Here is a 20,617-nt window from a genome sequence, read left to right on the forward strand (position 1 = left end):
CCCCTAAGGTTCTTCTTCAAACTGCTATTATTTCTCTTAGGGCTCAGATCCCGGCGTTTCCTGGCCCAATTTGCTCTGCCCCCCTTCCCTCACTTGGCTGCTACCAGGGGATCCAATCACTAGACCTGCCGTAGACCAGTGGCGAATCTGAGCAGAGGTCAGTCGCCGCCCCAGGCTGAAAGACAACATGACTTTGTAGTCTACCTAATTAGCACTCTTCTGCCAGAGCACAGCCTCTAATCCACTTGTCACCAGAGAGGCCCATTAGTGAGCCCTCCTCTCCTCACCTTAAAGCTTGATACCTATCGTCTGATCTGCAAAGCATTAAGTGGCATCTTCCACTCACCTAAAACCAGCTAGACCATCTCAATACAGCAGCCAACTGATTTTAATTAGCACTGTGCTAGGGCCCTGTGGAATTCAAATCCACTACAAAAGTAAGCAAGAGGGTAAGAAGTGGCACATCCAAAAAATGTGACAACTTGAAGAACTGTGGCAAACCTCAGAAACTATGACAATAACCGCTGAGAAATCCACCACTAATCATCTCAATAATCCCATATAGTTTTAAGAACATCCTGACACTGCAGCATAGAGCTGACCATCTTTCAGCAGCCTCTCCTTCCCTCTCCACCTCCACCTTACTTGACCAAATGAATTAGTATCAATTTCTTTTTGTTGTTTTCATTTGTGAGCTTCAATAAAGCAAATCTTAAGAAATGTCCTTGCTAGAATCTCAAGTCAGAGCATTGTTTTAAGTACAAAGGTACGGAGAGCAACTTACCAGTCTTCCCCCAGAATATTACATAAAAACATTCATCTGGAAAACAGCATAAACACAGAAGAAAAATATAAAATAATCGGGTATGAATACATTCTAAAAAACACAAAAAGCATGGTATTCATTTGGTGTGACAGACCTCTGACCAACCTCAAAAAAAAAATTATTACCGTCACCAAACTCAAGAAGCACCTACTAGTGAGGGTATTAGGTATCAAAGACAAATACTACCCAGCAAGAGGAAAAAAACAAACGTGTAAAGTAGATCTGCATCTTGTTCAAGAAAATCAGCGTGGCAAGGAATTCCCCCAACCAAAATGAACATCTAGAATTCATCCCTCAGAAGTGCAAGTGATTTATGGACAGAGACCATTGTCAAGTCTAGATGAAGGGGAAAAAAAAAAAAGGACTATTTCATAAAAGTTAATGAGAACTCAAACAATAACATCAGCAATGTTTCTCTTGCACATAAAAACTATTAAGTCATAAAGTACCAACAGGCTTAAGGCTTGACGCTAACTTAGCTTTTGCATTTAAAAAAATAATTAACAATTTTCCAGATCAGATTACTCAAAATATTTATTCACAAGTACATATGCTATTAAACAGATGTGAATATGTTTTCCAAAGACACATTGTCATAAGCAATGTAAGAGGCTCTGATGTCAAACGCACATTTTCAGGCAGCAAAAGAAAACTGCAGAAACTAAGCCTTTCTATCAGACCAGGTCAGGTGTCTTCCCCATCCTCAGGTGATGCTCAGTTCCAGGCTGGTACAGACCGGTGCCCCAGGCTCAAACAGAACCGGGCAGCTGTGAAGGTGCAGCACGGGATGACTGCTGCAAACATTAGAATCAAGGTTGCATTTGTAAACCCATCCTCAAATCTCAGGATACGAGGAAACACTTTCTCAGGGGACAGCAGTCTTTGGAGTTTATGGCTGTCTTCTAAAATAGCTGGTGTCTCTAAAAGATCTTCCATGGAGCAATCCCTAGCAGGAAACTTACTACACCTCAGTTGTCCTGGAAGGTCATCTGTTATAACATTGGTGGTAATGATGGAATTCAGGCATTTCATTAATAAGCATTACCCATCCCAAAATTCATGTTGTGGAGAAGCCCACCACTACCATGAGTTACTTTGATAGAAGACAGGCTGCAATATCCTGACAGTCACTGGTGAAGAATTGCACTCTTACACAGACCAAGACACGTTAGCACTGGTATTTCTCTAGCTAAAGGGCACTGTTTGGTCTTTTCACTGCTGATTAAATCAGGCACCACCAGAAAACTGAGCAGATCTAGTAAGAAAACTCCTATCTGTTGTCATAGACTTCACCGAATGATTTACCACTCAATACCGCTTTCAGCCATCTAGTGACAGGATGTCAGGTTCATTTTAGTAAATCATACCAAGGTGAATAACACAGCATCTGGTCTCTGTGTCCTAAGGCCTGTATCATCTGACTGATGCCCGACCGTGTATGAAACATACGAATATACATTCAGTGCAGTGGAGATATGACCTGTCCTTTTACGCATTTTGTCAGGGCTTAACTCTAGGAACTGTAAATGTCAGCATCAAGATGCCTGTTCACTGCTTGCATTAGGAAGAGAAATTCCACAGGCATTTGAGTAAGAAAACTAAGACTAGTTTTAAACAAATAACGACACGAGTTTGTGTAACAGCACCTTTATGGAACACAAGGTTAGCTCTAGACAAGTGCCAGGTTACATGAATTTTCATTCTATATAAAGAAAGCAATCTTAGATTTAGTCCATCCCGATAAAACTTATAACGCTCATTTATAGGCACGGTGCTCGGGCTATTTCCAAAGTAAAAAAAGGGCTTTCCATTACAGTGGTGGGAGTGGTCAATAAGAAAGATACCTTATTACATTCTCTTCCAGAGAATAGTAATTCTCCTCCATTATGTCCCAATGTTATGAGGATTTCAAAACACACAAGCAATGCAATCCTAGTTAAGATAAAGACGGAATCAAGATAATGTAAGCTAAAGACCAAATCATTTTCATAGTTACAGACAATTTTGAATATATATTTGCACAGGAAATTAGATTCATTTTTGTCAATAAAAATTCCATCTCTCCACACAACAAAGAGAATTCCTTGCCAGTAGAGGACTACACTGTGCACAGCTCATCAGCCTTGAAAAGAAAGTCTGGACTTCAGGTATATCCAGCTACGTGGATCAACAAGCAACCCCTTCAGATCCAGCAGCTTTGGTTTAATGGACGGAAACTTTGGCCATTGTTCAAACACACATACTTGCCAGCAATGAACAAGTAAGATTGGATTTTTTTTAAAATAAAGCAAAGTGTGATATGTGCATAAAGTCAGTGCCTTGATCCTTAAAAGCATCTCTATAAGCGACTTTACCTTAAAATGGGCAGTGCTTAAGTTACAAAAGATTCAGACCTTCAAGGCCGATTATTTTGTTTATGACGGTTGAAGAAATGGCTCTGCTTCAGGAATTCAAAAGATGAATCAGATTTAGTAGTAGATTTATTAATTTGCTGTGATTTACAATGAGGTGATCATGTCTGAACCAAGGAGACATCAAAACAGGTTTAGCCAGGAGGTTTATGGCTTCCAAGTCAAATTCAAAGACCAGTGTCAGTCATTTGGGCAACCGAATATTAGCAGACAAAAGATAAGCAGAGGCCAGGTGCTGCACTGATGTTTTGGAGACAGTATTCCGAAGTGTCTTCTCTTACAGCAATTTCCTTTTCTCAAACTCCTGCAAATAACACACAAACATTACAGGTGGGAAAAAAAAGAAAAGGCTTCTACTACTATTTTATTTTAAAATACTTTGTATTTATCTTAGCAAATCTGATTTTCGGAATTAAAAATTAAAATATAAAATGCATAATGTATGCAAAGGAGGGTAAGTATTCTCCCACCTCACATTAACAAATGGGCTATGAAAAACCAGTAGTGCTACACTGCACTCAGTGCACTGCACGCAGATTGCAATGCTGTGAGGGAACCCTTTTTTCCCAGGCAGAGCATGACAGGCTTGAAAAACACTAATTCTGTGTAAGAACTGCAATAGAATCCTTACAGTAAAGGATTCAAGCCAAGGAAGCAATGAAGTAAAGATTTTCATTTTAGTAAAGGAAAAACACAACAGAAGAATCCCACAGCAGCCTGTGAAGATGCTATACTACAGAGTTACCACAGGAAAAAAGAAAGTACCTAGCACAGCTGAATTATGCATTGCCTCTAGCTGTGAAGCAATACCTTTTTTTTGGATATGAATTAGGAAAAATGAAAATAATCCTATTCCATACGCAAGTTTTTCATTCAACCGTAATTCTGAACTAGTCCTTAAAACAGACAGACCTACATGCCAAGCCTTTCCTTCCTCAAGTACCCTGCTTTCAAAGAATGCTTCAGATTTTAAATTAATTCAGGTTCTTCGCATTCAGAAAACACAATTCAACAAGTTGCTACACTTGAAAGTAAAATGTAATCTGTTCTCTATTTTGCTATGTTTACTTTTCTAGAAAGGCAACATTAAATAAAACTACGTGCAAATATTATCTAAGTAATAACTGCAGCTTGCTCAGTCAATAGAGTTCTTACATTTAACCATGTTCAGAGCAACAGAATTTTTGGGTAAGAGACATACTCCCAACTCATATTCCCTCAAAAGTAGCTGCTTGCTCTGGATGAGCATGTATACCAATTTCCAAGCAACGAACCTTGTAGATGGTGCTACCTAGCTGAGCAGGAGACATGCTGACGACCACACCAGCGCTCTGAAGAGCAGCTATCTTCTCTTTAGCTCCACCCTTTCCCCCAGCAATGATTGCTCCAGCATGACCCATCCGTCTGCCTGGAGGAGCGGTCAGACCAGCTATGAAGGACACCACCGGCTTGGCATTTGGACCCTGTGAAAAAAGAAAAGGTACTGTGTTATGTGGGGGAGGCTGAGATGAAAGGCAATCCCAGATGGCAGATTTATTTATTTATGAAATATCAACTAGCCAGGCAATGATATTCAACAGCTAGAAACCTCAGACAACGTGGAACCAAGACTCTGAAGAGTAGGGAATAGTTTCTCTCTCAATAAGCATCATAAAGCAGAAGCAATCAGAAATTTTAAAACATCTCTCTATAGAGCCAACTACATTACAAAAAAAGAGAATGTTGACTAGAAATATCATTACAGGATTAAAAATTAGAAGTCGACATCGCTCTCCAGTTAGATTTAATCTGGATAAAGCTCCTAATTTCAACTCTCTCTCTTTAATCAAAGTATGACTGTTTGGGTTTTTTGTAAATATAGCTTAGAGACTGAACTGAGTTTTCCCTCAACATTGCAAAAGATGGCTAACTGGCAAAAGAAGTTGGCTAACTACTACCAAGGTGTCTGGAAGCAAGGTGTTTAAGACTTACAGTATTATTTTCTTTCAAGAACGCTGCTGCATCTTCTTCAGCATTTCCTCCAATTTCCCCAATCAATATGATCCCCTCAGTATGAGGATCCTTCAAGAAGACATCAAGGCAGTCAATAAAATTAGTTCCATTGAAGGGATCACCTCCAATCCCTGAAAAAAAAATTATAACCACAAAAAAAAAAAAAAATTAACTCAAAAAAAATAATATTGCATTTACAATAAAAGTTTCAAAGTAAATTTAAGCATGAAGAGTATTCCCAAAGGCTCATAAGAGGGGAGCTCTGAAGGCTCTTCCCAAGTCAGTGGGACAAATTCCAGCTCCAAATATCTCCCCCACAACTTACAGAAAGCTTTAATATCTGGATAATCACCTTTCAAACCATACACAAAATATTGTGCCTTATGCAGACTCTCTGTATAAGACATAGTAGGACCAAGAGCCCAGCTCTAGAATCTTACTGTAAGAAACCTGAATTTACTTAACATACCCAACTAAATGTCTAAGAATGCCCTATCCCTTTGTAACACTAAACTTTTTCAGAAAATTTGTGTCCAAATTGACATATTTTCTGGCTGTTCTCTGTTCAAAGCTGGTTTTTAGGCTTGTGATTATCTGATGTGGAAATTTTAAGAGAGAAGGCTTATACTTTTGACAGGACGTAGGGATCTAATTTCTCAACATAATTGCCATTCAGCAATTTCTTGCAAAAAGAAATTACTTTGGACGACTTCTTGTAAAGAAAAAGCAGATTAGTCTAGGTGCAACAGGCTGTTTCTGAGGAAACCTACCAACGCAGAAAGACTGCCCCAATCCAACTTGTGTTGTCTGATGAACAGCTTCATATGTCAGAGTTCCAGATCTTGACACAATACCTTTAGGAAAGAAAATGGAATAAACTTAATACTAATATAGCTAAGCACAAGACTGAACCAGCTGTTCTTACATTCAGGAAAATCACCTTAATAGACCAAACATGAGATGCCAGGCTTTCCAGCTATCCTTGCCAAAACATGAAAACTCTATATATTCTATCTGTACTATTTTTTGGTTGACGTTGGTATACTATTTGACACTTAATTGTCAGCAGACTAAATGTACCCAGAAAGTCAGTAATACTGGCTGAGACAGCATTCCTCATGCTGCAGCTTTACCAGGAAAAAAAACTAAAAACAAAATAGAAGAATATACTTCTTGTCTTGTATGTGAGTAGCTGGTGCACTGAACTTGAGCTGCAACTCAACAGTTAACAAAATAATTCCGTATTAATCACAGCTCCAATATGGCCAGGCACACGAGAGATCCTCTAGAACAGAAATATGCTGCACAAATGCAAGTTATCACTATTAAGGTATTTGTAGCTGAGGCTCACTGCTCTACAATACACATTCAGCATTTACATTACAATATTGCAAGAGACCACAACCCTAGTTTTAAATTCAGGATGAAAGGTAATACAGAGCCTAAATCAGGGGCAAAATATTTGCATGGTTTTTTTGGTGATTTTTCTAAGTCAAGATTTCTCTCTACTGCAAGAAGGAAGGTTTCTAGGAAAAACAGACATCATCTTCCATCCACTTCAAGTCATCTAACATGGAATATAATGAGTATACTGAATGAACAGAGGAAAAAACACACAAATAAACTAACAACTTTAGTTTTATCAACTCTATACTGGACAGTGCAGGTGTCTGCTAGCAAAGGTTCTTTTCTTTGCTATGTTTGCAAAGGGCTTCCTGTTTACTATTAAGATCAGATTGCCTCAGAGAAGATACAGATGAAGGTCCAAAGACCACGGCTATTTTTATAGCTTGTATCCCAAAATGATCAAACGATTCTTGGACACCTCACAGTAATAGAAAGCTAGGGAGCATATCACCAAAGGTCATAGTGTTAAATGAAGTTGGGAAGATGGCAAAGTTGCATTTTCATTCCCTGATCCTTGGATCACCATTGAAAATGTTTCCAGGAATAGTGGGGCAACTGGATTCAGGATTTAAAATATTCTTTTGCACTTGATGTGCCTTGTATTCAGATTCTAGTATGGCATGACTACAAGACATTTCTTGTAGATATTTAGAAAATCTTAACAGAACTTTGATTCAGAAGGGAGCTAAAGGCAACGTCTGTTGATGCTACCTTTTACAGTCATGGAGTAATGTCTTGATAGTATCTACAAAGGGCATGATTGCAGTTGTCTGATTTTTCAGTTCCAGGTTTATAGGTACTTCTGAAAGGCGGAGGTGTTAACACACCCTCCAGCATTCACTAGGTACAGCTTATTCTCAAGTCAGTAGTGGCTAAGTAGTAGAGACAGTTTTTTGTGTTAGAAAACCTGCACTGAGTCCATGTAGTTCAAGAGCACTGAACAGATTTTTCCGCAGTAAAAACACTTTTCACCAAAAATGTTGCAAAGGGTACTGTGCTCAAGTTAGACTGGTTACCCCCACTGACAGATAACAGCAGCATACGCTGTCTACAACATTTCTGGAGCTCTATTTAATTACAAATGCACACTTTGCAAGAATTTTTTTTATAGGTCCTGAAGGGCACTATTTTAAAAAGAACCGAGTTGTTACTTCTGCAGATTAGAACAAGAAACCAGTAGGAGACAGGACAAGAGACTGGCATGCAACAGGGTGCATAACTACTGTATGATTATGAACAAGTCACTGCCTTTCTGACCTTAATTCTGAGGTCTGAGAAGTAGGTATATTTGTCACTTATACTCGCCATGGTATAGTTGTCTAAATTATCATGTTATAAACTTGCCTGTAATCTCTTCTCTTTGCTATAATAGTGAGCTCCCTATAGGTGTAGGATCCTAGCCCTCAGGAGTTGAGCTGTTGGAAGGAATAGCGTCGGAGAGCTTAGTGGTCTCAAAGTCAAAGATAAATGGAGGTATCCTCAAAGGACAGCGTTAAGGAAACCAAGTAAATCACATTACCTAAGGAAACTTTCAATTGCTTTGCCTCTACCATCAGTACTCAGTGCCTGCCGTAGTAGCCCGAATGATTTTGGCCTTCAGGATTGATAATGGCAAAGTTCACTTACAAACTGAAGGACAGACAAGCTGTTTATACAGCATGTCAACTGCCTTCAGGGTAGGATGTGACTAGCCTCATGAATACAAACAGTAGAGTACCAAACTTTAGTTTTAGATGATGCATAAATATTCAAAAACTCACCAATTCTTCCCTTCTTGTGAATGTGACCAGGCATGATACCAATTTTACATTCTCCAGGCTAAGGAAAGAGTGGGAGAAGTCAGATGGAACATTCAAACCATCACTAAGAATGGTTCACCCTTGGAGCAAATCCAGAAGTCACTTACATTGATGACTCCAGGGCAGTTCGGGCCCACTAGTCGAGTCTTATCTTGCCGAAGCAGTCTGTGTTTAACCCGAACCATGTCCTGCTGGGGAATACCTTCAGTAATGCATACAACTAAGGGCATTTCTGCATCGATTGCTTCATTGATTGCAGCAGCAGCAAAGGGAGGAGGTACATATATAACAGTGGCAGAAGCACCAGTTTGTTCTTTAGCCTATAACAGACATAATAAAAAAAGACATTGAGCATTTAGTGGGGCCAAAGAAAACACGTGACAGCTAGTCATTTAAAGGATGTCCTTTCACAGGCATGGATTAAGTAAGTGGATATGTATTAATTTACTATAATCAACGCAAGTGTTAAATTCACTGAAGACAAGACACATACAGCGCAACTCGGGAACCGAGAACTAATCACTGTCTAGAAAGGATCTGCCTCATGAACCCCCATTATAAATACCCTTAGAAAATAGTTTCCTAAAAATTCATCATACACACCAGAATCAATCACAAACTAGGTGCATGCATAAAGTAAGCGTATCCAGACTGTGAACTTCACAGTGGAAGCCAAACTCATGCTTCGTCACACTGGATGCTCCCTCTTTTACAAGGCTTCCATTTCACTCCTTCCACAGTGACATCCATGGCTCAAACATTTGTCTCTCCAGTGTGAGCAATGAAAGAAGGAGCCCTTCAGCAGCATTAAATTGTCTGCCCTCCAGTCATTGCTGCAAATTACCTCCTTCACAGAATTAAACACAGGCAGACCCAGATGAGTTTTCCCCCCTTTCCCTGGAGAAATTCCTCCAACTAGATTGGTGCCATAGTCCAATGCCTGCTGGCTGTGAAAGGTGCCCTAGGAGAGAAAAAAAAAAAGTTAAAAGGCATGTAATAGCAAATAAAATGAATCAAAAAAAAAAAAAAAAGTTTGTTATCTACAATTCTGAAGGCAACTTATGGCAGGTAAATTTACAATGAGAAGGGAAATTTTCACTACATATATACAACCAGCTACTCAGAAGAGTACATCAGTATGTTTTAAATGGATTCAGCACATGCCATGCTTTTTCTTTTAAATCAGAGCACTGTGGTTGCACGCTAAAGGACATTTTTGTGTTACTAGTACACTGGCAGACATAGCAGCCACATTTAATTTTCCACATCAAGTCTGGCAGATGACAAACACTATAATGAAATAGAAGACATCAGCATTCTCATCTATGACTAGCTGATAGTTTTAGCAAGAGCAATCTTCTCCCCTTGCAAACATGCAAAAGAGTGAATGTGAGAAAATTATTAAGTATCCTGAAATAAAAACAGAGATTTAATTCATAGGCATTGACATTCAAAGGCATTTGTGAAAGAGGTACTTCTAAAACAGTAAGATTTCTGTAGGTTTTTTGCCATTTTCCCTTTACAAAGAAACCCTTTCAGTTCTATACAGTAAAAAGGCTTAAGACCAAAATCAACGACAAAAATCAAAAGTAATATAATAGAGATGACTCAAAACCAAGTTCTAAGTTGTGCACAAGTGGAAAAATAAAAAACCTAGTCTACGGAATTTAAGAAAATAAAAGTCTATTTGGACCAAAGAAAGTAGACTACAGTACTGAAGGGACCTTCCAGGATGCCAGTAGCATCCTGGGGTGCACCAAGAAGAGTGTGGCCAGCAGGTCGAGGGAGGTTATCCTCACCCTCTACTCTGCCCTGGTGAGGCCCCATCTGTAGTACTGTGTCCAGTTCTGGGCTCCCAGTTCAAGAAGGACAGGGAACTGCTGAAGAAGGTACAGCAAAGGGCTACAAAGATGATTAGGAGACTAGAACATCTCTCTTATGAGGGAAGACTGAGGGACTTGGGTCTTAAGAAGAGAAGACTGAGAGGGGATCTGATCAACACCTATAAATACTTAAAGGGTGAGTGTCAAGAGGATGGGGCCAGTCTTTTTTTCAGTGATGCCTGGCGACAGGACAAGAGGTAACAAGCACAAACTTGGAAGTTCCATCTAAACATGAGGAGGAACTTCTTCACTTTGAGGGTGGCAGAGCACTGGAACAGGCTGCCCAGAGAAGTGGTGGAGTCTCTGTCTCTGGAGACATTCAGAACCCGACAGTACACATTCCTGTGCAACCTGCTCTAGGTAGACCTGCTCTGGCAGGGGGGGTTGGACTAGATGATCTCCAGAGGTCCCTTCCAACCCCATGTGATTCTGTGACTCCTGGTCATGAAGTCCAGCAAAGCCAGTATATAATCCCTTTTATAGGTTATTATGGTTTTTTGCCCAACTAACTCTCTGAACTGAAAGGGTGACAGAAGAAATAGTTCATATACATACCTGTTTGCCTGTAAAACCCTGACAGATAACCTTTGTATTTTTGTTAATATACAGATTTTTCCTTGATGCTGTGTAGGAGCAGTGTCGTACTCCATTCTGTTGCACTAGAGAAAGAAAGAAAAGAGAGCAAACCATTAATCCACTGATTTGTTACACTCTAGGTCACAAAACGTTCTATTGAGTGAGTGCATATATATTAATGCTTACATCAAAAGATTAATTGATCCAGTAGCTGATGTTTTCAAAGCAGCTCTCAAGATTTTAAGTATTTAAGATTGTTAATCTAAGATATTAAAAACCTCCAGTTCACTTGACCTATCATTGCGATTACTCAGTTTGCTAGGAATCAAACTATGTCTTTCTCATATTGAGTACTTAATATCAGAACTCCAGTCACAACAGACTGAAATAATGTCTTAACCACTACTTTCATTTACAAATAAACATGTCTCTGTCCTCTAAGAACTTCCGCAAAGTGAGAAAGCCGAACTAAAATCCCGATATCCCAGAGGCTGTTACAACGTAGGTACTACATTACACCTTCTGTGAATTATTGCACAGTCCTAGACAATGAGAGATACTGAAGAGGTCAAGGGTCCCTCGGCCCAGATGAAATCTAATGCCAAGCAAGACATACAGCAAGAGACTTTTTTCCAACAGATGCCCAGCTACAGGAGCTTAGACATCACTGCTTGAAATGCACTTGGGCTCGTGAGGAAATACAACTCTCCAGATACTCCACTAGAACCATTTTCAATTTACTCTGTAGCACTCTGGTCCTGAAAAAACAAAACAACACAACTACAGAAAACCAGCACAGTGAATGCTGGTACCAAAGAGACAAGGAGAATGACTGCATGTCTGCTGAAGGGAAAGATATGTTAACATCAAATGATTTTAAAAAAATAAAAAATGCACAGAACATTACCACACATGAAAGCTTCAGATGACGAGAAAAAAAGAGGTCTTTAGTAAAAAAAAAATAATGTTCACTGCCATGTGCTTTTTCAAATACCATAGTTTCAAGGGGATCAGAACCAATTTAGTCCCTGCAAGTGCTTTAGATAAAAGCCACATTTTGTGCTTAGAGTGAACACTGGAAGGTACAATCCTAATACAGAAACTGACACCAGTATGTTACTATATACCTTCTTAGCTCTTTTAAAACTTTACCACTTAAGATTTGAGGAAGTCCAAAGTGAAGCTGAAATAAAAATAAGATATTCTGAATCATGGTCCTTGGACTGTTCCACATCCTCCCTTGTTCAGCCATGCCTCAGTGAGTAATACTTTTTTCTTTCTTGATTTTTAAGAAGGAAGTAAAAGCTATTAAGTGAGAAAAAGGAAAAAGGAATTCTTCAATATAAACTGCTAATGCACAGAATCCACTGAGATGCACTATTAACATCTTGTAATAACACAATTTCTATGGCGTAGTAAAATAGCACAGAAAATTTAAGATCCATGTATATACACATTTCTATCCCAGAGCTCCATAGGACTCTTCCAGAAGTACTTTTGCCAACTAAATTTTAGTGATACACTGCTTTTATGCTTTACTTCTATTCAAAAAAATGGGAAGAAAAATAAAACCATACCAGAAGAAGCCTACAGACATCAGTGCTATTGCTAAATCTAAAGTCCTTACTCTGTTTTTGAAAAGTGCTGACATGAACACAGGACTTCAACCATCTCCTGCCATTCTCTAAGGAGCCGTGACAGCATCTCATCTTCAGACCAATATAAAATAAAATTCTGCTAGATTTTAAAAAGAAACGTACAGACGAACACGCAGGAAACCTGTAAGCAAAGTAGTAAAAGTGCACGTCGGCTTACTGACCTGCAGGGTTTTAACCTAAATCACATTTTTATCCACAAATACTGTTACAGAACTTGTTACGACAAGAAGAAATACAAAGCAGCAATGGACAACATGTGTCTGAAGCTAGGATTTAATGAACAGGGTTACACGGCTGTCTGTGGAAGTGTAGAGAAATGTCTTGCTGTTCAGTGCCACAGCTACAGAAGACAGCACAGTATGGTCTTTGTACTTGGCCAACAGCTCAGCCTCCCTAGGCAAGGCTGCAACACCCCGCAGGCTGCACCTGCGCTGCGGCAACGCCACGTCAGTCAAACGCACAACTGGCAAACAGCAGCCTGCCTCCAGCAAAGGAGGGACAAAATAGGCAAAGAAACAGCTGGCCTGCTGGTTCAGAGAGGAGGGCATCGGTCGGTCTGATCTCAGCCATTTGGGCAATCCCTCACAGGCACAGGACACGACTGGGTGAAACCCAACCCTGAGAAAAGCAGAGGATGACCCCCCTGTGAAGAAGCTGTTACAGTCACGACCTACCACCAGGGATGCCTTGTGGAGAATGCTCAGGGCTGCGAGAAGCACGCCAGTGCATGTTCTGAAAGGCCTCTAAGGGGCCTGCAAGGGTAAAGAATAAACAAGCAACACTACACTAATTCAAATCCAAGTTTTACACGTATTGTTTGTGCTACAACACTGACAAATCCACCTGCAAAACTGGAGAGGGCCGATTGCTGGGCACATAGCACACACTCAGCAATTTCAGTGTTTTGAAAAGAAAAAAAAAAAAAAATTGATAAATAGTCACTCCTTTCTCAATACCATAAAAGCAATTCTACTGTTCAGCTGTCCATTCCATATCTATTTTCAGATATTTATAACCTTGCAGAAAAACGTTTTTGAAAGCTTAAGTTTGTCAATTCTCAGTTTTGAGAAGACTATATATATTCCAAGGATAAGAAGCTTTTGAGCATTTTCCAAGCTATCAAAGTACCAAAAAAAAAAAAAAAAAAAAAAAAAAAAAAAAAAAAAAGGCACTGATAACTTAAAAGACAGCTTAAATTCCAAGCTTTGTCTGGATTTACTCTTGAAAACTGCATGTGTTTCTTACATTACTGAAGAGCCCTGGTTCAGAGAAAATACAACTGGTTCAAAAAACCCTGGCTTGAGCCGTTTGCTGCCATCAGAGACAGGCAGCTAAGCATGGGGAAACCTACATTTTGGGTTTTAAAAAAAAAAAAAAAAAAAAGAAAAAATCATGTTTCACTTTTTGGGCTAGGTGTTTATGAGTTTTTGGGGTTTTAAAACTGACATGATAGAGCTCCATACTTCTCCCCATGGCCTTGTCGAAAGCAGAAAATTTTGCCCCCAGTTATCAGCACAACAGGAGCAGCAGGGGCATCAATCAAGATGAGGTGCTGCTGTACGTGGCACAAACAACAAGTCCCGGGTGCAAACAGCTGGCAATTTAAGAAGATATTGATATAGATAGATTGAAATAGACAGATATAAGATGAGAAGGAAACAGGTGGAAAATTGAAATGGCACGCCTAAGTTCACAGCAGGTAAGAGTCAGAAATAGAACCCAAGTCTCAGTTTCCACCCAGGACCTTTCATTCACTAGCTCATGCTGCTTCACAAATTCCAGTGCCTGCTTAGCCAATTGCTTTTAGTAGCACAAATTAGGGTGCCCGAGTATAAATGCATGTTCCTTCAAGAAGACAAGGTGGGGGGGAGGGGGGAAATTTGCTTTTCCGGTTACCAGGATTCAGCTGCAAACCAGCAAAAGCCAAACTCGTTAGTGATGCTATTTTAATGTGCACGTCTAAATTATAGGCCAAGTTACAAAGGTGCAGGCTCCAGATGAAGCCCTAAAGTGTAACCCAAATCTTGCAAAAGCAGAGCGGAAACCCTGTATGTTGCCAGATCAGAGTTCTAACATAACATAACTGTGTCCAATAAAGGCCTGTAACAGACCGTTAGAAAAGAGTACTAGAAATAAAATAAGGAACTGGATAATGTTTCCGAGGCAAGCCCTTTCACTTCTGCCCCATCCCTGTTCTGTTTTGCACAGTTTTTGGTTAAAAAAAAAAATAGTTATACAAATAACAAGATGCATTTATTTTGGCTTTCCAGTACTTTAGCTTCTGCATAGCTAAGGAGAGACGTACTGTGGCAAGAAGCTATTTTAGTCCATTGTACAGGACAGTCAAGTAGCTGCAAAAAGTACTCAAATACCAAAACCCTGCTGTCCCAGGACAGATTTGAAAAGGAAGATCTAAATTTTAGCAGAGGGGTATAAGCCTGTATATAAAACATCAGTTGTTTTAACAGTACAGAAACCTTAATAGAAACTAAGGGACAGAATTACCTCCAACACACATACTGCTGGTAGTTTCCAGAGGAACAAGACCCCAGCTGTGCCCAGAACTCACTGCAGTCCAAGTAACAGGAAAACCCAGCTACATTTGAGGAAAAACTTCTTTACGGTGAGGGTGACAGAACACTGAACAGGCTGCCCAGAGAGGTTGTGGAGTCCCCTTCTCTGGAGATTTTCAAGACCCTCCTTGATGCAGTCCTGAGTAATGTGCTATAGGAAATCCTGCTTTAGCAGGGGAGTTGGACTAGATGACCTCTAGAGGTCCCTTCCAACTCTGGCAATTCCGTGATTTACTTCTTAAAAGAAAACTTAGAATTTGTAGCCTTGAGCAGGGCTTTAAGCTCACTTGCATATTACAAACAAAAAGCTTTTCTAGAAAAATATACTATTATTTATCATGAAGTCCAAACATGAATTTACATGTTAAATAGAGAACTGACCCCTTTGCAAGATGTAAATACACTGAGCTTTCAGGCACTCACTGAGCAGCAACACCTCCTAAGCACAAATCTCATTTAAAATTATACAAACCAAGCTACGTGTGTCCAGCTTATTTGTGTTGTGTGAGCCAGCTGAGAGTACAGATACTAAGGGCTAAATCTCTTCCTCACTCAAACTTTAGAAAGCTGAACCCTTGTTATTTTCAGGACTTCTTGCAAGACTCCCTAGAGCTACTGACAGGAATCCAAGTCAATGTGCCTCCATCTTGCCCACATTTATCCCAGACAAAAAGAAAAGGAAGTTTGGAAGCTGAGGTAGCATCTGAGGCTGCTCACAAAATGAGCGCAGTATAAAAGCATGGTAAAACAGCAGAGATTCCTTTCTAGAAGGACCTGAGCAGATACCTACATTGCCAGAAGACTGACAAGTAATAAATTAAATTCCGCCTCTGAATAACCAGCTAACTTGGTGAAGGAAGATATTCCTTTTGCTTTCTATCACCTACACAAGGAAAGAAGAAAGCCTTAGACAATACAAATGGGGAAAACAGAAGTCAGTGCAAGAGGAACCTGAGGAAGAACTGAGGTGCAAGAGAAAAATCAGGGAAGAGCTGAAGTACAAAGAACACTAGCCAAAATGCTAAAAAGTTGGGGGTTTTTCTCTCTTTCACACCCCCCCCCCCTTATTTTCCATCAGCTACAGCCCTTCAGTTTGTTACTAAGAAAACCTTTCAATATTTTGTACATGTTGTTTAATTTGCATTTTCATAACTATCTCCCTTCTCTTTCCTCTGACTACAAATGCACAGCCTGAAAAGAACAGAATAGAAACAGTTCTGGACAGCTTCTTACATTACAGAAGAGCACAGATGCTAAAAAAAGTGGCAAAGACCGAAGTGCTGCAGCAAATTTCAGAGTTTACTGTCTAGAAGCTTGATACTAACAAGGATATTACACATGCAGTTTCCCATCCCAGTCCTTTATTAGGTTTTAGTCTTCATTATCAGGCCATATGTACATATTCACACACAATATTACATTTGGACAATTGTCTCCTCCTCCCAAACCCATCTACAAAATTCATGCTTAAAGGTATCAGCTGCATTAGAAGAAGATGATCCTTATTGACAAAGAAGTTTTCATGCTATTGAGGGAATGCTCAAAATATCTTACTCCTGGTCTTAAAGAGGATTATGCGCTCAGAGAAGGATTTCTAGGTATCACTTCTCAGCCTCTCTTGTCTCACCCTTCCCTTGCCAAATTCCTGTTAATTATGGAAACCCCAATCTATGAATGTGGCACAAGAATTGAGGAATTAAGTAAATTAATCAGCCTGTAAAGCACAGATGCAATGACTATGCTACATTTACCACATTAGAACAAAACAAGGACTAACGGGGAAGTGACATTCAGAAAAATTTCAGTCCTTTCAACACACTTCTCTTTCCTCATCAAAAATTCCTGCTCACTGTGACAAACTTTACTGGCTACAGGGGGTCACAGGAGACATGGTGATATATGGAAAAAAAAAAAAAGTTTTCTCCTGAATTTATGAAGCTGAAACAGAGTGAAGAATCTCAGTGAATCTGCAAGCCCGCAGGGAAACAGACACGTTCTTCTCAGCACAAATCAACTATTTCTTGGAAGGCAACAAACTGTTTTTCCCCTTGCATACTCCACTAAGAACATGGTTTGGAAGTTTTCCTCCCCCCACACTTTTTACAGAAAAACAACCAGTGAATTCTTCAGTTTGGATTGTTATTTCTGCAGCAATTCTTTGCCAGGGTTATTCACATCATTTACTGTAATCTTTTAATCTAAGAGCTCTACAAAACCTTACAACATGCCCAGAACATAAGATCCCTTACCCTGACTCGCAGTTAAGGTGCCTACAAAGACTTCAAAGTGTGGTATAGACCAGCATAGGTCTTTCTTGACTCCGTCCATACAGAAACAGTGCTCTCAGCTGACCTTTGAGCAAGCACTTACTACTCATTGACATATTTCATACTATGTTTTCACAACTTCCTGAACTGCACCTCCCAAGCACACACCCTGCATGTTTACTTCAGCAATGCACCAACAAAAATAGATACTGCATCTCTTTTGCAACAAAACACACTAGAGACTCATGATTTTAAATCACTGAGAAGCAGATGTTAATTATTTGTTAGTGAAAATATATGTGCAAAGTCCAAATGTAAGGTTTCAGCAGTCTTTTTAACGTTTTGTAAAGAGTATCAAACCAAAGAAAGTTTTCGAATGAAGGACTGTTTTGTCTTGCAGATTTTTTAAAAGACTTCATGAACCGTTGCAAACAGAACACTCCTTAGGCCAGTTAGACCACTTCTTCCCCTCTCCCCTCCCAAATCACTCTAAGCATTCATTGATGAATCTCTTTACTGCTATTTATAAAGGGAATAACATGGGTTTTTAAGACATAAAACTGCACCCAAAAGGAGCTTTGCTGGGAGCATAAATTAAGCTAAATATGAGATGCTACATTCCCATCTGTTTCCCTCCATCAGAACCAATTCTCATCAGACTCAGGGAAGCCAATTCAAAGACCTGAACTGGCAAAAATTAACAGTACAGTAAGAAAACAGTTTTCTGCTCCTGCTCACAGAGGACCAGAGGTAGGAATGGAAACCTGAGGAAATGGCAGGTGTGCTACAGGAACAACTCAGGCCAACTTAAAATGTTGTGGGATCATGTTATGAGACTCTGACCTGCAAGTTACCGCACTGAGACAAAAACACTTTGCACGCTGTGAAATGAGGTAGGTTTAAGTTTGTCCATTTATTCTCAGCTGCAAGAACCAATATTAATGCACTAATTCGTCAGTTTAGATTCCAAGAAATGGCTCTTATGCCTAGGCATACCCATGCTGATTTCAGTAGAGGATGCAGTATTAACTGCACAAAAAAAGCATCTTGAAAAGAAAAAAAAAAAGGCACTTTATTTTTTATTGTGATTCAGAACAACACATATAAAAACTTTCAAGCTGAAGTACTAGTCTCAGACTGCTCGTGTTCTCTGCAATTAAAGGCTAATTTTCTTATCCTTTACAATAGAGAACAGCTTTGCCAACTCGTGTTGAAATCACAGAACAATTTAGGGAACTCAAGAAGTCTCTAGTCCAAACCACCACTCAAAGTGACTAGATGCAATTCTAGCAGCTTCCTCCGGGCCCCGCCGAGTTTTCAGTATTTCTGGAGAGAAAAACCTTTCTGGGTCCCCATACCTGCGGCTGACCACCCTCAACGCGAAAACTTTTCCTAACTTTTAAAAATAGTTTTCCTTGCAGCCACGTGTGCCCCCTGCCCTACACTGCCGTGCACCTCCGAGAAGAGCCTGCCCCCGCCTTCCCTCCCCCTAATGCTCTGAAAGAGTGACAGCCGGCACTGGAGAACAGCCCTCAGAGCCCGCCTCGGGCCTCCCGCACTGAGGCTGAGGAGACCCAGCTCCGCCAGCAGACCGATTCCCGGGAGGGGAGTTTGCTGGCCGCCCCTCCGCGCCCAGAGGCCTAGCGATGCGCCGGGCGACAGGGGGGACGCTCCCCTTCCCCCGGGTGACCTTGCTCCGCCGCAGGCCCGGCCCCTTATTCCTCCCCCGCGGCGGGCGGAGACGGCCGAGCACCGGCAGTGGCCGTCGCCCTCCCCCGTCCCCGTCCCCCCCCCTCCCCAGCCTCAGGCCCCGCGGCCTAACGCGGAGGGGCGCCGCGGGAGGAGCAGGCCGCGGCGAAGAGCGGTTGCCAGGCAGCGAAGAGGGCCCCGCGGCCCGGTGCGGCGGAGGAGGGGGGTGTGCCGGCAGCCCGGTACTCACAGCGGAGGAAGCGGCCCAGGAGGCGGGCGGCGGCGCGGCTGCAGTGAGACATCGTCCCCTTCGGCAATGACACCGGCCCGGCGGATCGCGGCGGGCGGGCGGGCGAGCGGCCCTGCGCGGCGCCTGAGCACTGCTCACCCCGGCACGGCGGCGGGCAGCCCCGCGCACGGATTGGCTCAGCACAGAGGGCCCCCCCAGTGGTGCAGCCAATCAAAGACTAGTTGGCGGGGCGGGGCCGGAGGGAGCCTCGCGGGGCATTGTGGGTATGGTAGTCCTTAGAGGACTCGGGGAGCGGGAGGTGGGGTGACAGGGCCGATCTGTGACAGACCTGGTGCCACCGCAGGTCACAGAATCACAGAATCACAGAATCTTAGTGGTTGGAAGGGACCTTTGAGATCAAAGAGTCCAACCACATTAAAAAAAAAAAAAAAAAAAAAACAAAACACACAAACAAACAAAAAAACACAACACCAAACCAAACAAACAACAATGATAGCCAGCCCTCGTCGCTCCTAACTTGAGCTAAATTCAGGCCAAAACCGGTTTTGATGGGTGCATGCTCTGACTACCCGTTAAAAGCCACCCTGGTACGTGAATAGGTGGTCAGTAAAGGCCAGGAGAAGCGTTTCCAAACAAGCCAAAGGGGGCTTGCAAAGGGGGAGGCCGCACGGCCTGCTGTGGCTGTGGGGGGTATGGTAATGCCAAAAGAAAGTTACATTTTTCAGGTAAAGGTGGTATCTTCTAAGTGAGTAACTGAACTATAAATCCACATACAAGTTAACTGGTCAATCAAGTGAAATACATTACCTCTCTACATACCTGACCCTGTTTGTTAGTAATGTGCTTGAAGCACTGCAGAAAGAGAGCAAAGCCCCTGTCCTGACCGAGCCCAGCACACATTAAGTAAACGCTGTGAGACACAAGGAGGACACAAGCGACAGAGGTCCCAGGAAGAGCCACCAGGCTGTAAGGGCCAGTCTGATAAGTGTCAGTCCTGAAACTTGATACTCTACTGGGGCTAAATGGTTTGAGGCGAAATAATTTTAAAAAACAGAGGAGAACTGACAATCCTCTTTCTCATTCACCAGGGACAGTTTATTCACCTGGCTCATCCTGGAGCAGTAAAAGGAATGTATTTGTATAAATCAAACAACACATTTCTGAAACAATATTTTGTTTTGTTTCCTCCCTACGGAGATTCTTAACAGCAGCATTTTCTATCTGCTAAACTTCAGGGGGCATTTGTTCTGGAAGAGAAAATGGTTAATGAAACACAAGAAGGGCTC

At 41.2% G+C, this 20,617-nt stretch overlaps 1 protein-coding gene across 3 annotated transcripts; it reads right to left on the bottom strand.

Annotated features, from left to right (window-relative positions):
- Positions 1–1,337: 1,337 nt before the first annotated feature.
- On the bottom strand, positions 1,338–19,486 carry SUCLG1 (succinate-CoA ligase GDP/ADP-forming subunit alpha). 3 transcript variants are annotated; one of them, XM_074148321.1, is made up of 10 exons: positions 19,332–19,446; positions 13,227–13,304; positions 10,874–10,977; positions 9,280–9,396; positions 8,543–8,755; positions 8,397–8,454; positions 6,000–6,083; positions 5,209–5,360; positions 4,512–4,700; positions 1,338–3,541 (listed from the first exon to the last, which is right to left on the bottom strand). In XM_074148321.1, exons 1-10 carry the CDS (start codon positions 19,381–19,383, stop codon positions 3,515–3,517), a joined length of 1,074 nt encoding a protein of 357 aa, XP_074004422.1. In that variant the 5' UTR covers positions 19,384–19,446; the 3' UTR covers positions 1,338–3,514. The 3 variants fall into 3 exon arrangements, with proteins under 3 accessions (XP_074004422.1, XP_074004423.1, XP_074004424.1); XM_074148322.1 differs by lacking the exon at positions 13,227–13,304 and having other exon boundaries at positions 19,332–19,486; XM_074148323.1 differs by lacking the exon at positions 13,227–13,304 and having other exon boundaries at positions 19,347–19,383.
- Between the last annotated feature and the right edge of the window lie 1,131 nt (positions 19,487–20,617).

This window comes from Numenius arquata, chromosome 5, assembly GCF_964106895.1.
Source record: "Numenius arquata chromosome 5, bNumArq3.hap1.1, whole genome shotgun sequence".
In the NCBI taxonomy this organism is placed as follows: Eukaryota; Metazoa; Chordata; class Aves; order Charadriiformes; family Scolopacidae; genus Numenius; species Numenius arquata.

What these genes read in the sequence shown, in the direction of transcription:
- SUCLG1 (XM_074148321.1), bottom strand. Translation starts at nt 19,383, where the DNA reads ATGTCTCACTGCAGCCGCGCCGCCGCCCGCCTCCTGGGCCGCTTCCTC. An exon ending in CCTGGGCCGCTTCCTCCGCT is followed by an intron (nt 13,305 to 19,331) that starts GTGAGTACCGGG and finishes TTACCCTTGCAG; the next exon opens with GCCCCTTAGAGGCCTTTCAG. An exon ending in TCACAAGAAGGGAAGAATTG is followed by an intron (nt 6,084 to 8,396) that starts GTGAGTTTTTGA and finishes TCTTTCCTAAAG; the next exon opens with GTATTGTGTCAAGATCTGGA.